The sequence below is a fragment of the Chamaea fasciata genome, unplaced genomic scaffold, assembly GCF_029207755.1.
Source record: "Chamaea fasciata isolate MVZ Bird 193981 ecotype frontalis unplaced genomic scaffold, bChaFas1.0.hap1 SCAF_7, whole genome shotgun sequence".
Taxonomy (NCBI): Eukaryota; Metazoa; Chordata; class Aves; order Passeriformes; family Sylviidae; genus Chamaea; species Chamaea fasciata.
Window position 1 is genome coordinate 302,796 of NW_027094092.1, and position 18,367 is coordinate 321,162.

At 63.0% G+C, this 18,367-nt stretch overlaps 5 protein-coding genes across 12 annotated transcripts; 2 read left to right on the forward strand and 3 right to left on the reverse strand.

Annotated features, from left to right (window-relative positions):
* Positions 1-1,048: 1,048 nt before the first annotated feature.
* Positions 1,049-3,106, forward strand: CHURC1 (churchill domain containing 1). The gene is made up of 4 exons (XM_066187048.1): positions 1,049-1,132; positions 1,272-1,407; positions 2,179-2,249; positions 2,681-3,106. The coding sequence occupies exons 1-4, from the start codon at positions 1,094-1,096 to the stop codon at positions 2,771-2,773; spliced, it is 339 nt and encodes a 112-aa protein (XP_066043145.1). The 5' UTR covers positions 1,049-1,093; the 3' UTR covers positions 2,774-3,106.
* Positions 3,107-3,674: 568 nt separating this feature from the next.
* GPX2 (glutathione peroxidase 2) lies at positions 3,675-5,714 on the reverse strand. 3 transcript variants are annotated; one of them, XM_066187044.1, is made up of 4 exons: positions 5,643-5,714; positions 4,684-4,850; positions 4,283-4,453; positions 3,675-4,204 (listed from the first exon to the last, which is right to left on the reverse strand). In XM_066187044.1, the coding sequence occupies exons 2-4, from the start codon at positions 4,768-4,770 to the stop codon at positions 3,854-3,856; spliced, it is 609 nt and encodes a 202-aa protein (XP_066043141.1). In that variant the 5' UTR covers positions 4,771-4,850; positions 5,643-5,714; the 3' UTR covers positions 3,675-3,853. The 3 variants fall into 3 exon arrangements, with proteins under 3 accessions (XP_066043141.1, XP_066043140.1, XP_066043142.1); XM_066187043.1 differs by lacking the exon at positions 5,643-5,714 and adding an exon at positions 4,899-4,982 and having other exon boundaries at positions 4,684-4,758; XM_066187045.1 differs by lacking the exons at positions 4,684-4,850; positions 5,643-5,714 and having other exon boundaries at positions 4,283-4,518.
* Positions 5,693-9,255, reverse strand: RAB15 (RAB15, member RAS oncogene family). Of its 5 annotated transcripts, none has more exons than XM_066187039.1 (7): positions 8,899-9,255; positions 7,539-7,599; positions 7,336-7,396; positions 7,170-7,247; positions 7,003-7,092; positions 5,983-6,048; positions 5,693-5,848 (listed from the first exon to the last, which is right to left on the reverse strand). In XM_066187039.1, the coding sequence occupies exons 1-7, from the start codon at positions 9,020-9,022 to the stop codon at positions 5,693-5,695; spliced, it is 636 nt and encodes a 211-aa protein (XP_066043136.1). In that variant the 5' UTR covers positions 9,023-9,255. The 5 variants fall into 5 exon arrangements, with proteins under 5 accessions (XP_066043136.1, XP_066043138.1, XP_066043139.1 ...); XM_066187041.1 differs by lacking the exon at positions 8,899-9,255 and adding an exon at positions 8,627-8,872; XM_066187042.1 differs by lacking the exon at positions 8,899-9,255 and adding an exon at positions 8,098-8,174.
* Positions 9,256-9,893: 638 nt separating this feature from the next.
* FNTB (farnesyltransferase, CAAX box, subunit beta) lies at positions 9,894-15,253 on the forward strand. The gene is given in 14 exon segments (XM_066187036.1): positions 9,894-10,434; positions 10,436-10,517; positions 10,519-10,686; positions 11,574-11,638; positions 11,793-11,865; positions 12,106-12,197; positions 12,483-12,629; positions 12,703-12,786; positions 13,344-13,430; positions 13,506-13,635; positions 13,718-13,850; positions 13,943-14,054; positions 14,140-14,254; positions 14,729-15,253. Coding segments are annotated over 14 exon segments (1,443 nt in total). The 5' UTR covers positions 9,894-10,390; the 3' UTR covers positions 14,840-15,253.
* Positions 15,180-18,167, reverse strand: MAX (MYC associated factor X). 2 transcript variants are annotated; one of them, XM_066187047.1, is made up of 5 exons: positions 17,985-18,167; positions 17,780-17,806; positions 16,644-16,751; positions 16,314-16,437; positions 15,180-15,990 (listed from the first exon to the last, which is right to left on the reverse strand). In XM_066187047.1, the coding sequence occupies exons 1-5, from the start codon at positions 18,078-18,080 to the stop codon at positions 15,806-15,808; spliced, it is 540 nt and encodes a 179-aa protein (XP_066043144.1). In that variant the 5' UTR covers positions 18,081-18,167; the 3' UTR covers positions 15,180-15,805. The 2 variants fall into 2 exon arrangements, with proteins under 2 accessions (XP_066043144.1, XP_066043143.1); XM_066187046.1 differs by having other exon boundaries at positions 16,314-16,443.
* Between the last annotated feature and the right edge of the window lie 200 nt (positions 18,168-18,367).

Genomic DNA, 18,367 nt, shown 5'->3' on the forward strand with positions numbered 1-18,367 from the left:
GGGCCGAGCCGACCGGGCGGGCGGGGACGGGGATGGGGATGGGCGCAGGGACGGGGACGGGCCGCCCGCCCCGCAATGCAGCACAGCGGCGCCCCCCGGCCGCCAGCGCCGCCGGCACCGGCAGCAGCACCAGCTGCACCGACACCGGCAGCACCGGCATCGGCAGCACGCTTGGCGGCGGCGTCATCGGCAGCAGCGCCGGCGGTACCGGCAGCAGCGCCGGCGGCACCGGCACCTGCAGGCTGCGGAGAGGCGCAGCGCCCCGCCGACACCGGCGGGGGTCCCCGGCCATCCCCCGCGGCCAGCCCACGTGTCCCCCGCTAGCCCTGGATGCCCCCCAGCTAGTCCCAGACACCCCTCAGGTAGCCCGAGGCGTCCTCCACTAGCCCTGTGAGTTCCCCAACTCGTCCCAGGCACCCCACAGTCAGATCTCAGCGTCCTCCTGCTTGTCCCAGGCAACCCCTAATTAGCCCTGGGTGACCCCCACCAGCCCTGGATGTCCTCCAACTAGTCCGTGGTGTCCTCCCTCTAATCCAGGCAGTCCCCAGCTAGCCCTGGGTGACCCCCAGCTAGCCCAAGCTGCCCTACAATCAGCTCCGGGTGCCCCCCACTATCCCTGGATGCCCCCCAGCTAGTCACAGGCATTCAGCATCTGGCCCTGGGTGTTTCCCACTAATCCAGGGTGTCCCCCAGCCAATTTCCAACACCCCACAGTTGTCCCTGAACGTCCCCCAGCTAGTCCTGGATGTCCCCCAGGTACTGCTTCCCAGGGTCTCCCACTAGCCCTGGACACCCCGCAGCTAATCCCAGGCAGCTCCCAGCTAGCCCTGGATACCCTTCGCTAGCCCTGGATGCTCCCTAGGTCACTGCAGGTGTCCCCCACTAGCCTTGGGTGCACCCAGGTAGCTCCAGATGTCCCGACTAGCCCAGATCCCGCAATCATTCCTGGTTGCCCCAAGGCGCCCCACAGCCCCTTAGGCCCCGCCCATTTCCTCAGACCACGCCCATTTCCAGCGCCTCGGGGCCCTCCCCGCCACTGAGCCCCGCCCCTCGGCGCTAGTCTCGCGACATTTCCGGGGGAGGGCGGTGCGAGATGTGCGGCGGCTGTGTGGGCACCGAGTACCCGGAGCGGGTGAGGGCGGGCGGGGGGATTCTGACACCGGTCCCGGTCTCGGTCCCGGTCTCGGTCTCGGTCTCGGTCTCGGTCTCGGTCTCGGTCTCGGTCTCGGTCTCGGTCTCGGTCTCGGTCTCAGCCTGTGTTCCCGCCCTAGGGCACCACCTGCCTGGAGGGCGGATCTTTCCTCCTGAACTTCGTGGGGTGCGCGCAGTGCGGCCGCCGGGACTTCGTGCTAGTCGGCAACCGGGCGGAGGGCCTGCACGGCGGGGAGGAGATCGTCACCTATGACCGTGCGCTGGGGGGGCACCGGGGGGGTGAGGGCCTGGGGGGGGCTTGAGGGGATAGAGGAGCCTTTGGGATCTGGGGCTTGGGGTTCTTGAGGGTTGCGAGGCCTCAGGGGGACCTTTGGGGTCTGGGGCAACATTTGGGGGGTCCTCGAGCCGTCCTTGGGGCTCAGGGGTCGCTGAAGATTTGGGGTCTTGTGGGCTTGGAGGGGTCGGGGCTCCGGGGGTTTTGAGTGTTGGGTGTTGGGGGAGACCTTGGGTCTTGAAGGATGGTGAAGGCTCTGGGGGATCTTTGAAGTCTGGAGCTTGGGCGATCTTGAGGGTTAGAGAGGGCTTCAGGAGACCTTTGGGATCTGGGGGTCTTGAAGGGGCACAGTTGGAAGCCTGGGGGTGGCACTTGGAATCTGGGGGGTCTTGAGGGCTGGGGCGTGATGGGAAGGGCTCAGAGATCAAAGGAGGGGGAGGCCTAAGGGAGGATTAGTTTGAGTAGGGAACATTTGGGGCCCAAATATTTGGGGGTCCCTGAGGGTGGGAATGGTGGATGCCCAGGGAGGGGGTCTCAAGTTTTAGAGGGAGTATCAGGGAGCTGCCGATGGGCATTAAGGGGTTGCTGTGGGGGAGATTTTGGGGGCTTGGTGCTTTGGGGACTGGGATGTCTATGCCCTGGGGGTGAGGGCAGGCACAGAGGATTGGGGTTTGTCCCAAGACATTGTCGGTGGGGGGCTACTCCAGGGACATTGTCCATGTTCTCCCACCCCACTGTCCCCTGCCCTACAGACCTGTGCAAGAACTGCCACCACCTGATCGCACGCCATGAGTACACCTTCAGCGTAGTGGACGACTACCAGGTTTGTCTCTTGTCCCCCAAAAAGCTCTTCCCAACTCTGCCTCTGGAATTCCAGACCCTCCCCTCCACAGGCTGATCCCCACCTTTCCTGGGACAGAGCCTTGAAGAATTCAGAGCTGCATCCCTGTGTTCAGGGCTACCTGGAGTCCCCTCAGCACTAGTCCATGCCTTGTGGGGGAAGCCCAGCTCACCTGGCACGGGAATGTGGATGATGGGAGGGGGCTGTGACCCCCATTCCTCATTCCTGGCACATCTCCTATGCAGCAAACGGCTGGAAAAAGGGCACATGGGAGCTGGTGGGGCTGGAAATGAGATCCCCTGGCTCTGATTGCAATCGGGGATCGGGTACCGGATCTGGCTCGAGTTTCCCTCTGGGGGAACAGGGTTGTGGCAGCCCCCCTTTTTCCAACCCCCTCCTTTTCCCTCCTCCAGGAATATACCATGCTGTGCCTGCTCTGTGGCCGCGCTGAGGATTCCATCAGCATCCTGCCTGATGACCCTCGCCAGATGACCCCGCTGTTCTGATCCCCATGTGTATCCCAGGATGAGCTTCCAGGAGCTCCAGGAGATCCCCGGATCCCTGGCAGTGTAATTTCTGGGGACAACATGGTGCCTGGCATGATTTGCTCCTCCAAGCTTTCAGCCTGGATGCAGTGAACACCCAACACCGGGATGGTCCCATGTTTCTGGAGCCTTTTGGCTCTGACCCTGACTGCAAGGATGGGATGCAGTGCCACGGCCTGAGCCCCCCGTGTGCTGAAGACCTAAAGGTGTCCCCAAAGCAGGATCCGAAGGGATTCCCACCCCATCCTGCCTCAGGAGCCCTCGTATGTGGGGTAATAAATGTGATGTGTGACAGCTTGGTGGCACAGGCTGGAGTATTTTGGGGGTGGGCTTCACCCCCTCGAGTTGGTGAAGGGTGTTGGAGACTGATGCAGGGGACTTTTTCCATCCCAGGAGCCTGTGGAATTCCTCCTTGGCCCTTCCCAGCACTCGAGAGCCCACTGCACTCTCCCAGTGCTCTCCTAAACCCTGCAAAGAAAGGACTTGGATCATTTTCCTTTCTCAAGGAGTTGGTTTGGGATCACTTCCCCCTGCCCTGGGGTTTGTAACCTGGCCCTGCCCTGCTGGGAATTCCATATTCGTGAGGCGGGAAGGAACTGGGTGTGGGAAATCACTGCCCTGGGGTGGGTTAGGTGTTGCTCTTGGCACCTGGCCCCAGCAACACCCGTGGGGAACTGGGTGCAGCTGGCCTGGCACCCACCTATCCCTGAGCCTCCATTTCCTGGATCTGGCACCTCAGGGCTGCGTCCTCCTTCCTGATCCCTCCCAACAGCCCCCAAAACCCACATGGGTATGGGTATGTTCCCAGAAACCTCATGGATCTGTTTACGCTCCCAAAAACCACGTGGATCCAGGCACGCTCCCTCGGCTCATTTATTGCCACCAGCCCACGCCGCCCCAGTGGCTCCAACCCTCTGCCCTCATCGAGCCCCCTCCCCACGGAGGTTTCAGAGGGGGCTGTCACTCTGCGGAGAGCTGGGGCCATGCCAGGGTGACACCGAAGCCAGGATCACACCAGAGCCAGGATCACACAAGCTAGGATTACTTGGCCAGCTTGAGGAGACGTTGGATGTCGGGCTCCAGCTGGGCCGTGGGCACACGGGGGCTGTAGCGCCGAAACGGTTCCCCCTCAGGCCCCACTAGGAACTTCTCGAAATTCCAAGAGATATCGGAGCGCCGCACAGGGCTCCAGGTGACAAAGCGGGGCTCGCCCATCAGGTGCATGGCCTCGTCGGCTGGTGCAGGCAGGTGAGCCTTGAGGTAGGCGAACACGGGATGAGTGTCACTCCCGTTCACCTGGCACTTCTGGAACAGGGTGAAGTTGGGCTCGAAGCCACCCCCGGGCCGCACGTACTTCAGGGTGTTGAGGATCTCCTCGTTGGTGCCGTTCTCCTGTGGCGGGGAAGGAGAAATCCAGAGCCCTGTGTTTCCCAGCTCCTCACGCCCTGCCTCACAGCCCATAGGACTTACCTGGTATCCAAACTGGTTACAGGGGAAGCCCAGCACGACCAGCCGCCGGGGGTAGCGGGCTTGGAGCTGGTTGAGCTGGGTGTAATCCCGCACCGTGGTGCCTCAGAGCGAAGCCACGTTCTCAATCAGGACCACGCGGCCCCGGAAAACACCAAAATCCACCTTTTCCCCCTGCAAGGAGGTGGCGCTCAGGTCATAGAAAGACTTGGCGATGGGGACGGTCATGGCTGCAGGTGCGCGGCTGTTTGTGCCCCGTGCCCTGCACCGCCTCTTAACGGCTTCCCGGTGCTCACGTCATGGTCCAAAGGTCTCCGGGCCCCGCCACAGCTCAGGAGAAACCGGAGCTGCCCGTCCCACCCGTGGAAGGAGGAAGGTGGCACGGGGCCAAGGTGATGCTCTACCTGCCTCAATAATTCATGGCACGGTGCGGTGCGGCTGCTCATCCTAGTGCCTGCGGAATGTGGGATGCTCCCAGCCTGGCACAGCATGTTCCCGAGGGTTGGGAATGACAGTGAGAGTCGGGGAATAATAGGAGTCGGGGAATAACGGGAATCTGGGAGCTGGGGCTCTGTGGGGCAGAGGAGGAGGGTAGAAGTGCCCCAGTACTCCTTCTTGCCTGGCGCTTCCGTGGCATCACCTCTGGGGCCTCCTGTGCTGCCCGTCCCAGTGCCCACCAGTCTCAGGGCCCACTGGTCCCAGTTCCAGCTCCATCCTTGGGTCTAGCTGCTGTGGTGCCCACTATTGTCCTGTGCTGCTCATCCCAGTGCCTGGCAGCATCCTGCTGTCCACTTGGATCCCAGTAGGTTCCACTCTCTTAGTGCCCACCGTCATCCCAGTAACCACCCGTCCCAGTCCGCCACCGTCCCGCTGCTGGCTCACCCCAGTGCCGCCACCAAGCTTTCCGGCCCTGTTCCCACAGGTAGCCTGGCAGGCCATAGTGGTGGCCATGGCACCCCACGGGCACTATGCCCCTTGTCCCTGTGCCCAGCGTGGAAAGGGGACACCGTGCCAAGAGCCCCAGATCACCCTCAATTATTGATCACCGCTCGGGTGTCCATGCACAGGCTGTGCCTGCCGCCATGGCATCGTGCCCACAGCCCCCCTGCAGCACAAGGACCACCAGCCCCTCCAGCATCACCTTTATTCTGCAAACCACTGTGTAAAACCGGGGCTCCCAGGGGCACGGGGTGGCACAGGATGGGCACACAGTGCCTGGACAGCCCCCACCCTACCCGCAAACCGAGGGGGGCACAGGGGCCAGTATGGGGAGCCTCCCTTGCCACCTTCCCACCGCCCCTGCCCCTGGGGGTGTCCCGTGTTGCCCCCCCCTCCACGGGGGCCGCCCCAATCCTGCCCCTACCATGCCCCCCGACACAGCCTGGGGAGCGGGGATCAGGGGTGTCCCAGCCTTCAACACCAGCAGGTTTTGGGGGTGTCCTCGCTCCCCAGGGGCTGCTGCTCGTCCTCCTCTAGCCGGGCCAGGGTGGGGGCGCGAGGCGGCCCCCGCAGCTCGTCCAGCTCCTTGCGGTGTGCCTGCAGTACCAGCTCTGTCAGCCGCGTGAAGGACTGTGGGAGAGGGATGGGGTGAACCTGGGAGACCCCTCCAGTACCCCCCGACCTCTCCAGACCCCCCAGGCCAATCCCAGTCCCCTCAGAAACCACCCCCCCTCAGCCCCCTTCCCCCCTCAGGTCCCTCATACCTCCTTGATGTTGAGGTTGCTGCAGGCACTGGTCTCGTAGAAATCCATCCCGTATTCCCTGGCCAGCTGCAGAACCAGGGGTTTGGCGGGGAGGGGAGGTGGTACCATGATTTTGGGGATAGGGGGGATTCAACACCCCTGGCCCCCCTCTCTGGAATGTGCACAGCTGGGCACGGACAGACAGGAGAGCTGTGGGGGTGGGCTGGCATAGGGGCACACCTGGGCTTGGGTGTTGGGTGCAGGGGGCCTTGGTAGGGGCACTGGATGCTTTGGGGTCCAGAGGTCACTGGGAAAGATCCTGGGGTGCACTGGGTTCTTTTGGGATGCAGAGGAGCACGATGGAGGTGCAGGGAGGGCTTGGGGGTTGTTGGACACCCTGGGGTAGCACTGAGCAGTGAAGGGGTTTCCTGGATGCTCTGGAGCTGCAGGGAGGGAGTCCAGAGGTCCCTGAGTTCAGACTGCAGTAGCATGGGGCGTCACTGGATACAGGTAGGGATGTTTGGCTGTCCCTGGATACGGGTAGGGCTGCAGGAAGGTTACTGGGATCCATGTGGAATGCAGCGGGGGGGCTTGTGGAGGGTCTGGCCATTCTGGGATTGCAGAGATGTACACTGGGGGCTTTGGGGGTCAAGGGGGACACCGAGGTGTGTGCTTCAGGGGTGCAGGAGACCATGCTGGAGGTGCAGCAAGAGGTTAAGGGTCTCTGAACATTTTGCAGGTGGGGAAGAGGGAGCGAGCCTTGGGGGTGCACAACCACTGCAGGGGTGGAGGGGAAGAGGGTTCCCGGACACTGGGGGAGCTGGGTTTGGGGTGCCTGGGTACAGACTGCAAGAGGGTGGAGGGTCCCTGGTTGTGCTGGGAGGGGCTGGGGATCCTTGGAGGTCCTGGATAGAGGTAGGGCTGCAGGAGGGCTGTTGGGGTCCTGAGTGCAGAGGGGGCTCAGGGAGAGGCTGGCCATGCTGTGGGGGCAGGAGGGGTCCTGCCCCCTGGGGGGGGGGGCACATAGCAGCCCCCGCTCACCTGCAGCCCTTGCTCTTTGGGCACTTGCCTCTTGTGCTCCTCGTCCGCCTTGTTCCCGATGAGGATTTTCTGGACGCCGTCAGGTGCATACTGGGTGGGGGAACAGTGTGAGGACCCCCCACACACATGGCTGGGGAACTTCCGGGCCTCCCCTCATGAACTCCCACCTCATCCACGTCGCTCGCCCACTTCACGATGTGCTGGTAGGAGCGCTCGCTGCTGATGTCATACACCAGGAAAATGCCCTGCAGGGGGTGGGGGGCGGCCCTTGATACCCCAAAACTTTGCCTCAGTTTCACCTCTCCTGTGCACCAGGACAGGGTGCCCCCGTACCTGTGCCCGCCGGTAGTACTGCTTGGTGATGGTCTGGTACCGCTCCTGGCCAGCTGTATCCCTGCCCAGGGACAGTGGGTCAGTGCCACCACCCACGGCATGAGTTTGGCAGGGCTCAGCCCCTACCTTGGGTGGGGGGAGTGGGACTCAGACCCCCCAAAATTTCATCCCTCTTGCCCCCGGGATCCAGTCCTGCCACTCACCAGATCTGTATCCGCACCTTGATCCCATCCACCTCGATGGTCTTCATCTTGAAGTCGACACCTGGGATTGGAATGGGAGAGGTTGTGGGGTGTCCTGGTGTTTCCCTCTGCAGGAGCTGCTGTCACTGCGGGCCCTCTGGTCCCCTCACCTCTCCTGACCCACCCCATGCCCCACCATGGCCTGGTGCTGGTCCCCACGCCCAGTGCCTGGCCTGGCAGGAGGCCCCAGTGCCAGGTGGTGATCCTGGTGCTCCCGGTTTCCTGGTGCTGCAGCTGTCGAGTTCTCCCACTTCCCCAGAGCTACAGCTCCTCGGTGCTGTGGCTGCCCAATGCTTCCAGTTCCTGGCTGAACGCTGCTCCCGGTTCCCCCTGCCAGAGGTGCCTGGTCCTCCCGGCACTCCTGTGCTCATGATTTCCTGGCTCCCTGATGCTCCTGGTTCCCTGGAGCCGCGGCTCTTTGGAGCCCCCGGTTTCCCAGTTTCCCTATGCTGCAGCTTCCCGGTGGCCCCGGCTTGTGGATGCCCATGGTTTTACTGTATCCTGATGCCCACGGCTTTACTGTTTCCTGATGCCCACGGCTTCCCGGTTCCCCGGTGCTGTGACTCCCGATGCTCCCGGTCCCCCGGTGCCCACAGTTTTCCCTCTCCCCGGTGCCCACGGTTTTCCCGCTCTCTGGTTGCCTCTTTCCCCACGTTCCTAGTGTTGCAGCTCTCCAGTGCCCACGGTTAACCCTTTCCCGGTGCCCCCGGTTTTCCCGTGCCCACCATTCCCCGGTTCCCTGGTTCCCACGACTCCCGGATGCCCTGGTTTCCCGTTTCCCCGATCCTGTGGCTTCCCAGTTGCTTGGCAGTCCCGGTTCCCCGATGCCCACGGTTTTCCCCTTCCCTGGATTCCCGTTTCTCGGTTGCTGCGTTTCCCTTCTCCTCCCGGTTCTCCGGTTTCCACGGTTCTCCCGCTCCCCGGTTACCCGTTTTCCCGTTTCCCCAGTGCTGCGGTTTTCCAGTACTCACGAGTTCCTGGTGCCCACAGCTCCCAGTTCCCCGGTTTCCCTTTTCCCCGGTTCTGCGGCTCCCAGTGTTCCCAGTTACCCGGTGCTGCGCCTCCCCATTGCTCCCGATTCCTTGATGCTCCCGGTTTCACGTTTCCCCGGTGCCGCGGCTCCCTGTTTTCCCGGTGTTCCCGGTCCCCTGGCTTCCCGTTTCCACGGTGCTGCGGCTCCCAGTCTTCCCCGTTGCCCGGTTCCCCCGATGCTCCCGTTTCCCCGGTGCTGCGCCTCCCAACCGCTCCCGCTTCCCCGATGCTCCCGGTTCCCCGTTCCCCCGCTCCCGCCGCGGCCGCCGTGCGCTGCCGGTGCCGGTACCGATGGTGGAGATGTGGGCGGGGTGGAACTGGTTGTCGGTGAACCGGCAGAGCAGGCAGGTCTTGCCCACGCCCGAGTCCCCGAGCAGCAGCAACCGGAACAGCACGTCGTACTGCTTGGCCATGGCGGGCCCGGGCCGCCGCCGCCGCCGCCACACCGGGGCCGCTCCGGGGCCGCGAGCTGCGCCGCCGCCGCCGCGCCGGGCCGGGCTGGCACCGGGGGATGCACCGGGGCGGGGCGGGGCGGGGGCGGCGGCGGCGGGAGGGGGCACCGGGAGGGGAAACGAGGGGGGCGACACCGGGGATGGACCGGAGGATGCTGTGGGGAGCCGAGGAAGGGACACCGGGGATACAGCGGAGATACGCCGGGGGATGCTGTGGGGAATTGGGCGGCGACACGGGGGATGGACTGGGAAGAGAGCTGGGGAGAACAGGGGGACGGAGCCAGGAATGCACCGTAGGATATGCTGGGGATGCTCTGGAAAACGGGAGGTGGGAGACGGGGGATGTACCAGGGGCACCAGTGGGGACTCTGAGGGCTCTGGGAGCACCAGGGATGTAGCCGGGGTTGCCCTGGGGGCATTGGGGAGGGGACAGAGGGGTACAGCAGGGGACACTGGGGTGACACAGAGCTGCACCAGAGGAGCTGGTGACACTTAGGAAGGATGGGATCGCACCCAGTAGGACCTGGACAAGGGTGGGTTGTCCTGGTTGTCCTGTCCAGGGACAAGGTTCCCATGGAAACCTGGGGGGGATCAACAAGGCCAAGGGAAGGGTTGGCACATGGATCAGGACAACTCCCGAGATAAGTGCAGGATGGGGGTGATGGGATGGAGAGCAGCCCAGGTGAGAGGAATCTGCGGGACGAGAGGATGGATATGACCTGGTTATGTGTGCTGGCAGCCCTGGAAAGCCACTCACGTCCTGGACTGTGTCACTGGCAGCATGGGCAACAGGTGAGGGGGGGGATTGTCCTCCTCTGCTCCACTCAGGTTAAACCCCACATGGAGCACTGTGTCCAGCCCTGGGGTCCTTGTCGTGAGAAGGACAGGGAGCTGCTGGAGCAAGTCCAGAGGAGGCCACAGAAATGCTCCAAGGGCTAAGAACAGGCTGGCAGAGCTGGGATTGTTCAGCCTGAAGAAGAGAAGGCTCCAGGGAGAGTTAGAGCCTTTTCCAGTGCCTAAAGGGGCTCCAAGAAAGATGGAGAAGGACTTGGGATGAGGGCATGGAGTGACAGGACAAGGGGGGATGGCTCCAAAGTGGAAAAGGGGAGGTGTAGATTGGTTATTGGGAAGAAATTCTTTGCTGTGAGGGTGGTGAGGCACTGGAGTGGATTTTCCAGAGAAGCTCTGGCTGCCCCATCCCTGGAAGTGCCCAAGGCCAGGCTGGACAGGGCTTGGAGCAACCTGGTCTAGCGGAAGGTCTCCTCTCCCACGGCAGGGGATGGAACTGGATGGATTTTAAGGTTCTTTTCAACCCAACCAGTGGATTCTATGATGATGCAATCAATGACGTCACACCACGATGACGCAGCGGCCCGGGGGGGTGGTGGCTCCTCCGCGCAGGCGCGCAGGGACTGGGCGTGACAAAGAAAGAAGGGGCGTGATCAAGTGTAAAGGAGGCGTGGCCACGCCTGGTGGGCGCGGCCAGGAGCGCGGCCGCGCGTCCCCTCCCGGCCGCCGTCGCCCGCTGCCCCCGCGGCCGCAGCATGGCGGGAGCGGCCCCCGGCCCCGGCGGGCGGCGGCGGCTGCGGGACGATGGGCTGCGGACCTGCACCTCCGCCGAGCAGGTGCCGGGGGATGCCGGGGGGCTGCAGCGGGGGGCGCGGGGTGCCGGGGCGGTGGGGTGTGCGGTGCCAGGCTGCCGTGGGGCTGGGCTTAGGGGTGCCGTGGAAGTGGGGTTTGGGGTGCCGGGATGCCGTGGCGCTGGGCTTTGGGCTGCTCTGGGACGGGGCTCAGGGGTGCCGTGGGACTGGGTGATCCCTATCCCGGGATCCTTACGCAACCGCTCTCCTCACACCCCCTGTCACAGCAGCCCAGCAGTGACCGGTGTTCTGGGGGGCCCGGCGGTTCTGCCGCCCGCCAGCCACGGCAACTTCCACGGGACGTGTCCCGCGGAACCAGTCGGGGGAGGGTGAGCGGTCCTGGGGCAGCCAGACTCTCCCCTCCATCCCTCTGTCCTGACCCAGCCCCTGGCAGCTTCCCTGGGTGCTGGGATGGGGTAAAAAGTGACTTCGGGTTTCCCAATCCATGGGGTTCTTGCTCAATTCTGCCCTGGCAGGACACAGTGCCATGAATGCAGGTCCCCTTGTGGCCCCCCCTCACCCCTGAGGCTGATCCCGGGATATTTCCTTGAGGATTACTGTGGCTTAGAGTGTCCAAGTCCCAGGTTATCCCAGCGTGAGCAGGAGGGTGTTTTCCATGACAGTCTTGCCATGAGTCAAACTCAAGCTGGATTTGTAAAGCAGCACAGGATGGTGCTGGATTCTGGCATAATTTGGGGCACAAAGGTTCTGGGAATTCCTGCTTTGATTTTAGTGGGTGAGATGAGGCTGTGAATTGGATAAACCCCTGGGGTGGGGTAGAAGCTGCAGGGCTCAGTGGGGATCATGTTTGGGATGTGCAGAGCCCCTTTCCGGAGCTCACCATGGTCTTTATTCCCATTTTTCCTGACAAGTCCAAGGTGGAGGACATCGTGCAGGAGGTCTATGATGCTTACAAGACAAACCATCACTCCTCACAGTGAGTATCAAAACTCCCAATAACCATCAATAACTCCCATCCCAGAAAAGCCGTTGGCCCCAGTGGGTGCTGCAGTAGGATTCTGCCCCTCCTGCCACTGTCCCCCTGCTTTTTCAGGCCACCCTGCCTGCTCATCCTTGCCTCTGTATTCCAGGTATGTCCTGCAGCGAGAGAAGCACTTCCATTACCTGAAGAGAGGCCTCCGGCAGCTCACTGAAGCCTATGAGGTACCGGGAATGCCGGATATGCCACCTGGAGACGCTGGCTGGGGCGAACCCCTCGCCCTGGGGCTGTCACCAGGGTTGTTTGTTGCCGGGGGTTTGCCAGCCCCAGAGCGGACGCAGCATTCCCTGTGTGCCCATGCTCATCCCAGCAATGCTCTCGGGGTTCTCCTGGCTGTCTCCTCACTCCTGCCTGCTCCTGCCATGTCCGGTGCCATTCCCTGACCGTCCCCTCTGTCCCTGCAGTGTCTGGATGCCAGCCGCCCCTGGCTCTGCTACTGGATCCTGCACAGCCTGGAGCTGCTGGATGAGCCCATTCCCGAGTCGGTGGCCTCTGAGTGAGTGGGGAGAGCTGGGGGGACCCCACCATGGGCACTGTCGCTGCTGGCCACCCGCGTGACTCCGGAGGTGCCACCTCCTGCTGTCCCCAGAGCAAAGGAGCGCTTTGTCTCCCTGCCACCATCAATGCCGCCCATTCTTCCGGCGGCTCCCTCGTGACGACGGAGACGGGAGGGTGACACCCCCGGCTTCGACCTCGGGGGGATTCACAAGGCTGGGAGGGGATGCATCACCCCAGCGGGGTGACACAGGTGACGCTGAGCCCCTTCCCCACCTTCCCGCAGTGTCTGCCAATTCCTGAGGCGGTGCCAGAGCCCCCAGGGTGGATTTGGGGGGGGTCCCGGCCAGCACCCCCACCTTGCCCCCACCTACGCCGCCGTCAATGCGCTCTGCATCATCGGCACCGAGGAGGCCTTCGGCGTCATCGACAGGTCCGGGGCCTGGGAGAAGCTGGGTGGGAGATGGGGTGCCTGTCCCCCCGCTGACAACCACTGGCTCCCGCAGGAAGAAGCTCTTGGAATACCTGCACTCCCTGAAGCAGCCAGATGGCTCCTTCCTCATGCACGTGGGTGGAGAGGTGGATGTCAGGTGGGTGAGGGCTGCAGGGGGGGGCTGTTCTGGAGGGTTCTGGGAGTTTTGGGGAGCCAGTGCTGGAAGCAAATGCTATGGAAGGGGGCTGGTGCCATTCTGGGGATTCAGTGCTGGGAGCTGGGGATGTTTTTGGGAGGCAGTGTTGTTTTGGGGAGCTGCTCCTTGTTTGGGGTACAGTTTTGGGGAGTCAGTGCTGTTTTGGGGAGCAAGTGCTGGGAGCTGGTGACATTCTGAGGAGCCAGTGCCGTGGCAGGGTGCAGTTTTGGGGACCCAGTTGTGTTTTGGGGAGCTGGTACTGTGGTGGGGAGCCAGTGCCATGAGGAGGTGTAGTTTTGGGGAGCCAGTGCTGTTGTGGAGTGCTGGTGCCATGGCAGGGGATCAGTGACACAAGCTACTGCCGTGGCAGGGTGCCATTGCCGGGAGCCAGTGCTGGATCAGGGACCTTGTGCTCTTTTGCGGAGCCAGTGTAATTTTAGGGAGCTGGTGCCACTTTGGGGTGCCAGTGCCATGTCCCTGAGCACCCATGTGAATGTCTGGGCACCCTTTTCCCACAGGAGCGCCTACTGCGCCGCCTCAGTGGCCTCGCTGACCAACATCCTGACACCCACTCTCTTCGCTGGGACAGCCGAGTGGATCGCCAGGTGAGATCTGGGGACTGGTGGGGGACATGGGATGACATTCCCAGCGTTCCTGCCGCCCTGACCCCGCTCCCACAGGTGCCAGAACTGGGAGGGCGGGATCGGCGGTGTGCCAGGCATGGAGGCGCACGGCGGCTACACTTTCTGCGGCGTTGCCGCGCTGGTCATCCTCAAGCAGGAGCATCTGCTGAACCTCCGGAGCCTGCTGGTGAGTGACCCCTCTCCGGGACACCGGGGGTCTCATCCTGCCGGGGATCTTTGGTCCCACACTGGTTCCCATCACCCCACAGCACTGGGTGACCGGGCGGCAGATGCGCTTCGAGGGCGGATTCCAGGGCCGCTGCAACAAGCTGGTGGATGGGTGCTACTCCTTCTGGCAAGCTGGGCTCCTGCCCCTGCTCCATCGGGCACTCCATGCCAGGGGTGAGTTGCTACAGGCCTCCTCTGTCCCCAGAATGGCATCTCAAGGGATTTGACGCCTTCTCTGGGGTTTCTCCTCTGGGTTTCCCTTCCAGGGGATCCGGCACTGAGCATGGCACACTGGATGTTCGACCAGCTGGCACTGCAGGAATACATTCTCCTGTGCTGCCAGTGTCCAGCTGGCGGGCTGCTGGATAAGCCAGGAAAGTGAGTGCAGGGGGGAGCACGGGGCTGCCTGGCATCAGGGATGCCCAGATGCCCCCTCAGCATCCCAGTATCTACTTGCATACAGATCCCGGGATTTCTACCACACCTGCTACTGCCTGAGCGGGCTGGCCATTGCACAGCACTTCGGAAGTGGAGACCTCCACAATGAGGTGGTCTTGGGTATCCCTGAGAACTGCCTGGTAGGTGCTAGGCATTGCTGGGGTGGGCAGGGATGAGCTTGCAGTGCTCTACAGCACTGAGAAAGGCAGATCCAATGGCAGTTGAAAGAGTTGGGAGTTCAGCCTGGAGAAGAGAAGGCCTACAGGGAGAGCTTAGAACTGCTTCAAGGGCCTAAAGTGCTACAAGGGAGCTGGAGTCGGGCTTTGGACAAGGGCTTGGGGTGACAGGACAAGGGAATGGCTCCAAATTGGAAAAGGGGAATTTTTAGATGGGATATGGGGAAGAAATTCTTCCTTTGAGCATGCTGAGGCCTTGGCACAGGCTGCCCAGAGGAGCGGTGGCTGCCCCATCTCTGGAAGTGTCCAAGGCTGGGTTAGGCCGGGCTTGGCAGATTCCCTGTGCACAGTGGGTTAGACTAGATGATCCTTAAGGTGCTTTCCCACTCAAACCATTCCAGGGCTCTGTGATTAACATCCTCCCTTTCTCTCCCACAGCAGGCCACACACCCTGTCTATAACATTGCCCCGGAGAAGGTGGCGAGGGCGGTGATGCACTTCCTGCAGTATCCCGTGCCCAGCCTGGATCCAGCATCCCCTGCCAAGTAGGGGGGTCCTGCTGCTGGCTCGGGGTGCCGAGCCCCGGGAGCGAGCGGCACAGCCCATCCATCCCCGTGGCAGCCTGGCCAGGCAGAGCGAGGTGCTCAGGGTGCTAGCAATACCAAAATCCAGCCTGCTCCGGGCCCGGTGTCCCGCTGCCATCGTGGCCGGAGCCGAGGTGGGACACGGGCTGTGGCAGAGCTTTTTGGCATCAATAAACCAGAAGTGACACCCGCCGTGTGCTGGTGGCCCCGGGGATGCGGGGCAGGAGGCGATGCCATGTCTGGATCCAGTGGCACCAAACTGCCCCCATTCCAAGAACACGCGGTAACCACGGGGGAGGATAAAATAAGTGGAATTTTGGCTTTTTTTGTTTATTATTTATAGTCTTATAGTAAAGGGAAGCCTTAACTTGCAAGACAACTCTGGGCAGTATGTACAACATACCTTAGATCCATGGAATGGCATCAAAATGGGGGGAAAAGGGGCACCTACGGGGCAGGGACGGGCCACTGGAGTATGGAAAATGCCATGGAGGTTGGGAAGGGTCAGGGGAGGGAAGGAGGAGGAGAAGTGGGGAAGGAGCCCCCAAGCCTGGCTCTGTGCTCTGCCGACTTGGGCAGGTGGAGTTGCACACGGAGAAAATAAATAGGGAGATCCCCCCCAGTGCTTGCTCCTTTTCTGTGGGGGGCTGCCTGGCTCCTCCCCGTTCTGGACTGCACTGGTCCCCGGGTATAAATAGAAATGCTCCTATAAAACCAGGAGGGAAGGGGAGGGGGGTCGCTAGCGGAGGGGAGTTGGCGGGGGAGTCTCCCTGACCCCCCCAAGTCCTTCTGCTCGGCCTGGCCGGCTCCCCCCGGGGCCGGCGCGGTGGGAGCAGGGAAGAGGCCGGGGAGGGCTGGGAAGCTGCAGTCCGAGAGCTTCTAGGAGCGGAGGGAGCGAGTCCTGCCGCGGGCCGGGGGGCGGCGGGAGGGCCTAACTGGCCTCCATGCGCAGCTTCTTCCTGTTCTGCGGCTCGTCGGGCTCCGAGTCGGAGCTGGAGTCGGAGCCACCGTCGAAGGCGGAGATGGCGCTGCCCTTGGGGTTGGTGTAGAGGCTGTTGTCCGCGGGATAGCTGGCCTGGAGCTGGGCGCTGGCTCGGGCCTTCTCCAGCGCGCGCACTGCGAGGGATGGCACTGTGTCACCCCCGGGCCCTGCCCTGCCTGCAGCCCAGCTCCTGACAGGCCCCAGCTTCCTCCCACTGGATCCTGGATCCCAACAAACCCCAGTTCCCACTGAATTCTGGACCCTGCCAGACCTCAGCTCTCACCAGATCCCAACTCTCGCTGGATCTCAGCTCCCACCGGATCCCGGATTCTGATGGATCATATCTCCTGCCAGACCCCAGCACCCACTGGATCCTGGATCCCAAACCCTACTGGACCCCAGATCCTGGCTCCCAAACCCTGCCAGACCCCATCTCCAGGCGGATCTCAGCTACCACCTTGCTGCTCCAGCAGCGCATTCTGCCGCTTGAGGTCGTCAATGTCCTGCTGGTGTGTGTGGTTTTTCCGGCGCATGTACTGGATGTACTCTGTGGCTTTGTCCAGGATTTGGGCCCGGGATGCCTGTTGCAATAGTGGGAAAAGCCAGAGGCAAGATAAAGACCTAGTCCAGGAAGGAAAACTGGAATTTTACCTGCTTCATCCCACCCTGGCTGTCGTCCTCACTGGGGACTCCTGTGGCACAAGAGAGCCTCAGGAATGTCCGAAACTGAGAAACCTGGACCATGGGTGGGCGCTGTCCATGCTCCCAGCACGCTCCATAAACTCACCTTCTCTCCTTGGAGCGAGGGCACGGAATCTCGCAGGCTGTGGAAGCTATCCTTGATGTGGTCCCTGCGCTTGCGCTCCAGCGCGTTGTGATGAGCCCGTTTGTCGGCCTGGGAAGGGGGGACAGGGGTGCCATCGGGAGGAGGACACTACCTGCACCCCCAAAATTCCCCCTGGGAACCGCTGTGGGAGCTCGGCTGAGCCCCCAGGGTGGCTCCGTGGCCATGACGCCTCCGGCTGGGCCGTGAGGGCGTGGGAAGGAGGCGGCTCCCGGTGCTTTCGGTTTCCCCCGCTTCCTGCTGCCGGGGCAGCTCCGGGCCCCGGGGGTGGGGCACAGCACTTTCCCCCCTGGAACACGGTCACCTCCTCCCCTGCCTCCCGAACCAACCAGGCACGAGCCCCCGCCCATGCCCTCTGTCAACCCCCTGTGCTCCCCCTGTGCCCCCCGAACACAGACCCAGCCCCCCAAATGACTCGGCCCCACACAGCGCCCCCCAACAACCCCGCTTTACCCCAGAAAGCCTCCCCCTCCTCCTCCCCTAAAGAGCCCCTGATCCTTCTCCACACGACTCCAAGTCCCACTGGTATCCCTCCCATAAGACCCCCAGCCCCACAGGACACCCCCGAACCCGGCTGCCCCCACAAAAGACATGACTCCATGGATCCCCTTCCATGTCACAGCCCCCCGACCCAAATAAGAACTCCAAGGCCCCAGGTGTCCGCTCCCCAAGCCCAAGCCTCCTTCCCAAAAGACCCCCAGCCGTACGGTGTCCCCCCCCTTCCAGGAACCCCATCCCCACAGGACACCCCCCAAGCCCAGATTTCTCCTCTCAAGACCGCCGTCCCCACAGATCCCTCTCCATGTCACAGCCCCCCCAGAAGACCCCAGCCCCCAAGGTGTGTTCCCCTCCAAAAGACCCCCAACCCCACTGGTGCCCCCCTCAACATCCCCGACCCCACTGCTACCCCCTCAACACGCCGATCCCCACAGGAGACGCCCAACACCCCCATCGCCCCGAGATCCCCATTCCCCCAGGTCCCTTCCATGTCACCCCCTCCCCAAATCCCGCCCCCCTCACACCCCCGCCCACGTGCTCCCGATGCCCGGGGCGCTGCGGGGCGGCCCCCAGCGACCTACCGCGGACTGAAACCTCGGCTGCTCCTCCTGAGGAGCCCCGACCCGGGCGAGAAGGAAGAGGAAGAAGACGGTGGGGGGGGGCGCCGCCATATGAAGGAAGAACACACACAAACCAAACATTACCCCGTTCCCAGCGCTCCAGAGGTGGGGAAGAGCCACGGGGGGTTATCCCAGGGATTGTCCCTGGGTTGGGGGCCCAACTCACGTCGCTCTCCACCTCGATGTCATCGTTGTCGCTCATCGCTCCCGCCCGGGTGAAGCCGCGGGCCGCGCCGCCACAACAACAGCCCGCACCGCGCATGCGCGGAAGTCGGGGGGGGCAATGATGGCGGCGAGCGACGCGAACGGTCGCGGGAGTTGTGGTTTGAGTGGGGAGATGGAGGCATCTTCCACGTGGCGGGGACTACAACTCCCGGCCTACACCGCGCGGGGCAGCGCGCAGCCCGCCGGGAGCTGTAGTCTCCGCCTCAGGAAGGGGGCGCTGAGGGTGCGTGGCCGGAGGATGGAGGAGGTGAGGTCCAAGGAGATGGAGGGAAGGGGTTTATTGAAGGAAAACGGGGAGGGGAGGGTCGGGAAGTCTGCGGGGCT

Excerpts from the sequence above, each read along its gene's own strand:
- CHURC1 (XM_066187048.1), top strand. The coding sequence starts at position 1,094 with ATGTGCGGCGGCTGTGTGGGCACCGAGTACCCGGAGCGG. Across the intron at positions 1,133-1,271 it reads GCACCGAGTACCCGGAGCGG|GGCACCACCTGCCTGGAGGG; the intron begins GTGAGGGCGGGC and ends TTCCCGCCCTAG. Across the intron at positions 2,250-2,680 it reads GCGTAGTGGACGACTACCAG|GAATATACCATGCTGTGCCT; the intron begins GTTTGTCTCTTG and ends TCCCTCCTCCAG.
- RAB15 (XM_066187039.1), bottom strand. The coding sequence starts at position 9,022 with ATGGCCAAGCAGTACGACGTGCTGTTCCGGTTGCTGCTGCTCGGGGAC. Across the intron at positions 7,600-8,898 it reads CGCCCACATCTCCACCATCG|GTGTCGACTTCAAGATGAAG; the intron begins GTACCGGCACCG and ends TTCCAATCCCAG. Across the intron at positions 6,049-7,002 it reads CCAAAGAGCAAGGGCTGCAG|CTGGCCAGGGAATACGGGAT; the intron begins GTGAGCGGGGGC and ends CTGGTTCTGCAG.
- MAX (XM_066187046.1), bottom strand. The coding sequence starts at position 18,080 with ATGCGCGGTGCGGGCTGTTGTTGTGGCGGCGCGGCCCGCGGCTTCACC. Across the intron at positions 16,444-16,643 it reads CCTCGCTCCAAGGAGAGAAG|CAACAGGCATCCCGGGCCCA; the intron begins GTGAGTTTATGG and ends TTCCCACTATTG. Across the intron at positions 15,991-16,313 it reads TGCGCTGCTGGAGCAGCAAG|TGCGCGCGCTGGAGAAGGCC; the intron begins GTGGTAGCTGAG and ends CATCCCTCGCAG.